The sequence below is a fragment of the Sinocyclocheilus grahami genome, unplaced genomic scaffold, assembly GCF_001515645.1.
Source record: "Sinocyclocheilus grahami isolate Dianchi unplaced genomic scaffold, SAMN03320097.WGS_v1.1 scaffold467.1, whole genome shotgun sequence".
In the NCBI taxonomy this organism is placed as follows: domain Eukaryota; kingdom Metazoa; phylum Chordata; class Actinopteri; order Cypriniformes; family Cyprinidae; genus Sinocyclocheilus; species Sinocyclocheilus grahami.
Window position 1 is genome coordinate 555,545 of NW_015505646.1, and position 6,008 is coordinate 561,552.

At 39.8% G+C, this 6,008-nt stretch overlaps 2 protein-coding genes across 4 annotated transcripts in view; both read right to left on the reverse strand.

Annotated features, from left to right (window-relative positions):
* LOC107553264 (arf-GAP domain and FG repeat-containing protein 1-like) overlaps positions 1-2,377 on the reverse strand; it is a 9,785-nt gene extending 7,408 nt beyond the window's left edge. For all 3 annotated transcript variants that reach the window (XR_001604945.1, XM_016235439.1, XM_016235438.1), the window contains exons 1-3: positions 2,087-2,377; positions 354-447; positions 139-254 (exon numbers count right to left, since the gene is read on the reverse strand). Coding sequence is in view for 2 of the 3 variants with exons in the window: in XM_016235439.1 (XP_016090925.1) it covers positions 139-254; positions 354-447; positions 2,087-2,253 (377 nt within the window). In the remaining variant the exon portion in view is untranslated. The remainder of the gene's footprint in view (positions 1-138; positions 255-353; positions 448-2,086) is intronic.
* A 1,778-nt stretch (positions 2,378-4,155) lies between these two features.
* LOC107553249 (probable flap endonuclease 1 homolog) overlaps positions 4,156-6,008 on the reverse strand; it is a 9,154-nt gene continuing 7,301 nt past the window's right edge. Inside the window, exons 8-11 of the mRNA XM_016235418.1 lie at positions 5,255-5,386; positions 4,772-4,917; positions 4,485-4,626; positions 4,156-4,404 (exon numbers count right to left, since the gene is read on the reverse strand). Of these exons, the coding sequence (XP_016090904.1) occupies positions 4,351-4,404; positions 4,485-4,626; positions 4,772-4,917; positions 5,255-5,386 (474 nt within the window). The 3' untranslated portion in view covers positions 4,156-4,350. The remainder of the gene's footprint in view (positions 4,405-4,484; positions 4,627-4,771; positions 4,918-5,254; positions 5,387-6,008) is intronic.

Genomic DNA, 6,008 nt, shown 5'->3' on the forward strand with positions numbered 1-6,008 from the left:
ATTGGTGTGGGGGATATTTTCTTGGCACACTTTGGGCCCCTTAGTACCAATTGAGCATAGTCAAAAAAGCAAAACACAACATGCTACACAGAAACAAACAGCAAAAAGGGAGAATGGATCTGACCAAAGACTCCTTACCATCTTTTCTTTTCATATTTCTCCTGAAGAAACTCTTTGACTTTCTGAGGTTCACGGAAATCTGGGACCACGGAGGTCTTGTCATCATACAACCCCAGCCAGATGTGTTTGCAGACCTGAGCACCAAAAAAATAAAAAAGAGAGAGCGACTACTCAAAGGAACTTCAGTATGTGTGCATATCGTAATGTGCCCTTTGTTTTAAAGCATGTAGTACCTCATTGCTGTGTTTTTGTAAGAACTCGATTTCCTGTTGGGTGAAAGTTGTCATGGAGATAGACTTCACTCTGTGTGGCGGGTTGAGGCCTCGTCTGGGGTACAAATCAAATGACATAAACATCACAGATTGGTCAGGGCAGAGACAATACTAAACTTGGAGAGCCCTACTTGTACCAGTCGTACATTATTAGTGGTGCTTATATTTATTCTTCTTCTAGACAAACTCTCTTTGCACTTTAGGCACAAATGATACCTCAAATAAATACCTTCATATAATAATAACAACATGTAAAATACATTTGAATTATAAATAAATTATTCCTTACAAAAAATGGGAGAGAAAAAAATCCTATACACTTGCATTGAAAAGTGTAACAAGCCACCAAGAAGCAAAGTACAGCATAGCAACCAGCCAGGACACCAAACAAACAATATATCAACATGCCAAGGCTGTATAAATTAACCATGAGGGTGGGCTCTTTTGATTCGAGTTGTGTACTTAAGCACCATTAAGACCCCTAAGGCGCTGTTTGGGGTCTCTGGGGGCCCCTGTCCCATTTAGTCATGTCTCAGTGCCAGAATATCATGAAGAAACTTACATCAGGGGCGACTTATTTGACTTACGACTGTAAATTGAGGCTCCGTGTGCAGCCCTAAAGCCCTCTGGGGCCCCTGGAGGCCCTTGTGGATCCCTGTCATATTTAGTCATATCCCTGCACCAGAATGTCAAAAAGACACTAACACTGAGGGTGGCTCTTTTGTCTTAGGAACCAAAATTGAGGCCTTGATTAGAGCCCCATAGCCCTCTGGGGGCCCCTATCTTATTTAGTCTCATCACTGCACCAGAATTTCATGAAGACACTGAGGGTGGCTCTTTTGTCTTAGGAACCTAAATTGAGGCCCTGTGTGGAGCCCCCGAAGCCCCATGGATGTAAAATGTTGTCCCCTGTCATATCTCAGCACCAAAATGTCAGAGATATAGGCGTTGGCTCTTCTGACTGGCCAGTGAATTAAGAGCCCATGTGCTCTGCCAGGGGCCCCAAACTCAGCACCACAATCTCATTCAGACATGTGGCATTGTCTGCCAGTTCAAAAGTACTCGCATTTTCTTCAGTTCATCCAGTTATGAACATCATCTATGCATAAGCAGCTGTAATGTTTAAACTTGAGTGTGTCACACGTTGATACAATACTTTATGAACACACTCACAACTAGTAGCACCAACGTCGCACTGTCTTATTTGAATAGGAGCCTGTCTTATTTGAAAAGCTCGGCTGCTCTGGTCCTGAATCTCGTGCTATTTTTGTGAACGCTGATGTTATGATGATGATGATGAAGAAGATGATAGAAAGGCAGCTGGGACACATTCTGCAGATGATCTCTCAGATGGGAGGGGTTGTTTAAACATGGGTGTGTCACACGTTGATACAATACTTTCTGAACACACACTCACAACCAGCACCAACGTCACACTGTCTTATTTGAATAGGAGCCTGTCTTATTTGAAAAGCTCGGCTGCTCTGGTCCTGAATCTCGTGCTATTTTTGTGAACGCTGATGTTATGATGATGATGATGATGAAGATGATGATAGAAAGGCAGCTGGGACACATTCTGCAGATGATCTCTCAGATGGGAGGGGTTTAGGCGTCTGTCCGTACAGACGCTTGGGGAAAAACAAGTAGTTCATACACCATCTGTGTGAATATGAGGGACCTCGTTAAAAACTTACAGTATTCCGGAACAGGTGGTGCACACAAATGAGCCCACTGTCATGTTGGCGTAGGTCGGGCCGCGCTGATCGCAATCAAAGCATTTCCTATTGGGAGGCAGGCTGGTCATCTCCCGAAGCATCTTCAAGTGTTTCTCCTCCTGTTTTCGTTTGGCACTCGCCGCCATCACGAAATAATAAAGCTGTCGATTCTAGGGCAGGTGGAGCTGTGAGTTAGTGGTAAATCTAGTGGAAAATCGTTCCACATAGGACAGCCAGGAATAGCCATAAACGTTCAATTCTTCTCTGGACTGATGTGGATCGCTATAGGCTGTGCATATCAATACTGCCACCTACTGCACCGGAGAGAAAGGCCTCTACTGGCACATGTTCAAAAAACAGTTGAAAACTCCTAAAATTAAAGGGATAGTTCACCCAAAAAGGAAAATTCTGTCATCATTTACTCACCCTCCTGTCGTTTCAAACCTGTACGAGTTGCTTTCTTATGTTGAACACAAAAGAAGATATTTTGAAGATTGCTGGTAATCAAACAGTTGGTGGTTGCCATTGACTTCCATAGTATTTTTTTTCCTACTATGGAAGTCAATGGCAACCACCAACTGTTTGATTACCAGCAATCTTCAAACTATCTTCTTTTGTGTTCAACATAAGAAAGCAACTCTTTCCGATTTGGAACGACATTTTTGGGTGAACTATCCCTTTAATTAGGATCAGAAACTTGAGACTCTCACGAAATTGTTACAGCGATGGTACAGTGTCTGATGGTTCTAAATGACTGCCATGTTATTTACAAGATAGGCCTACTCAAATGTAATTTAAATAACAATTAAACTACAGAAAAGCCTGGTTTCATGACTGAAACACATGATAGTTGCTTGGTACTTTGTAGTTTGTGGATGTATCGATACAAATAAATACGAATATAAAGCACAAACTGCATCTGACACCACAAGAGTAAGTTGATGAATGAGTGAGTTAGCCTACTCACTCAGTGACTGTTAACTGAATGTTATTTGTTGTTTTTATGGTTGTACAATGAACTGTTTTTTCATTGTTCAATATTTTTTGCAAATTTAAAGTTGTTCAGCATTTTAGAGATGAACCATTTCTCATTTGAATGCTTAAAATCGTAATTGTTCAGTGACTGAAGAACGGTGTGGGCTATTTAGCTCTAATGTTCAGCGAGTAAGCAGCATTATCGGTCGTATATAATGAAGAACAGAAATAAAATGAAGAGCTGAAATCAAATTATTTCATAGAATGGTATCAAATTAACATGTGAAATGAGTTTGTTAGGCTACTTTAGAGCATTAAAGTTGTTTCGACCATACTCAACAATGGTACAATTGGAACAAATGTCTTTGTAAACTGTGAAAAGATATGAACTATTTATATGTATTATTGATCATAAATTCTTAGTTTGATAAATACAAGAAATATCACATGAAAATTGTGTTTGTAATAGCTTTTGTGAGGTAATGTAAAAGGCAAAAAGTGTTCCAACTGTACTCTGTCTACCCATACGCATCAGGTGTGAAACCACATTAAAGAAATAGTTCAGTCAAAACATCAAAATTTGCTGAAAATTTTCTCAACCTTCTTACTGGAGGAAGTGTTGTTATTATTAGACTTGTATACGAGACGGACTCGTATTTTGGCCAGAAGCAATAGTTTAAAGTTAAAATGTCTTATTGATGGATTCGTTACTTATAAAGTAGCTTTTCACTTCACAAGATGGTAATGAGTGTTGTGGATTATTTGTGGATTATTGTGGTGCTTTTATCCGCTGTTTGAACTCTCATTCTGACGGCACCCATTCACTTGCAGAGGATCCACTAATGTTATGTAATGCTAAAGTTATGTAATGCTAAATTTCTCCAAATATGTTCCGACAAGGAAACAAACTCATCTACATCTTGGATGACCTGTGGGTAAGGAAATGTGCAGCTAATTTTCATGTTTGGCTGAACTATTCCTTTAAATACAAACCATAGTACTGCAACAATGAAACACAGTATATTTTCTAGAAATAAAAAGAAGTAATCTGTAATTGAATACAGGCTCACGAACATAAACGGTTTTTTTTTTTGTACATGATCCAAAAACATTAAAACATATATTTTCTTGGCACTGGTTTTACATGACGTTGCCATTTGAACAAAATTAATTAAGCATCTAAAACAGATCCATGCCATTATACTTTTGACTCTTCGGTCCACATGATGGTTTGATCAATGGTTTAAGATTCAAAAGGGTCCATATTATTACATTTTTGGTCGCTTTCTCCCACTGGATGCTTCCACAGCTGCAGACTCAGCCTAGATAAGGAAGACAAGATTGTTTGTTACAATGTTCAAGCAAGCAATCGATTTACAATACATCTTTATTGACATCTGACCTTTCTCCTCCGTGTTGCACGGAAAAAATCCTCAATACGTGACTGTCGAGTTTGGCCCATTTTCTCATCCACCTCCCTCTGCTTCCTTCTCTTTAAGAGAGACTCACGAAACTTCTTCATGCGTCCCCGCACCCTTTCTTCCCTTAAAACATTGAATAAGGTCACACACCCAAAGAAAGGTTAAATGCACAACTAAAAAATGAATAATACTAAATCATGTCAGTTAATATCGCACTCTTTATCAAAAAATGTCAGATACTAGTAAATACTAGAACACAGATATGTACTTCAAAGGCCTCTCTTTGCACAGGAACTGCACCAGGCCCTCTTCATCAGGCTCACTCCAGGCCAGGACAGGGTCGTCAATTTTTGGGGTTTCAAAAAACAGCTTGCGGGCATCCTTGTACTGCCAGTTTGGAGGGACTGGGTGTGTCTGGAAGAATTGACAGCCAAAGTCGCCTTTTATTTTGATGTATGAACAACAGCAACCAGAACATTCTTCTGAACATCTATTTTTGTGTTCCACAGAAGAAAGAAGATCATATGGTTTTTAAAAGCACATTAAAGTGAATAAGTGATGACAAAACTATCAGAATGTTGCCTTATTGAGCCTTCTAAAGTCACAATGAAATCAAAGTGGAAAATTCGGATACACATCATTCGGACATACATCACAATAGAAAACAAAAGACAATCACAATTCCTGTTTATTGCCAACTTTAGCAGTGCATGATTTCTTTGGCTTGTACGATTTCTTTCTGAACAAGCACCTTTCTGTTGACATGTTCCATCACACCCTCTATTGTATGATGTTGTTTAATAAGCTTCAGTGCTCGACTCGGACCAAGACCCCCAATCTTATCGCAGTAGTCACAGCCCAGCAAGATACACAGGTCAACAAACTAGGAAAGAGACACAGGAAGAAAATTAAGCAAATCAAGACACTCTTTTTATTATTAAAACTTCTTTTTCTTTTGATTTTTTTGGGGTTAATTTAAAGGGGTCCTATTATGCTTTTTCACTTTTTAAATTTTAGTCAGTGTGTGGTGTGTGTATGTTTGGGCATAAAAAAGTTACAAATCTCGAAGTCCACTCCAAGGGGAGATATTTAGATTTTAAAAAATCCCTTTTCAAGAACTACAACGAACGGCTCGTTTGGACTACAGCGTTTGTTTTCCGGGCTTTGTGATGTCACAAAGCGGCTCATTAGAATATCATTAAAAATTATTCCCGCCTACAGAAATTCGAATGGTTGGGGGGTGGGGAGGGGCGAGGTTGTGGTTAGAACGCTTGGTTGAGTGAGTGCATCAGACGAGACGACGGAGAAGAAGTGCTGCTGCAGAGTTAGTGCATCAAAGAAAACCAAGAAGAAGAGCCGATGTGCTGTAGCGTCAAATTTTCGGCATGTTTAGAACAATTCTTACAAGTACAACACGACGTAGCTGGGCGCCGTGGACAGAACCCGAACGGCGCCGCCGGTGTGCCTACACTCATAGAAAATAATGTTTTCAAATAAAATTAAAG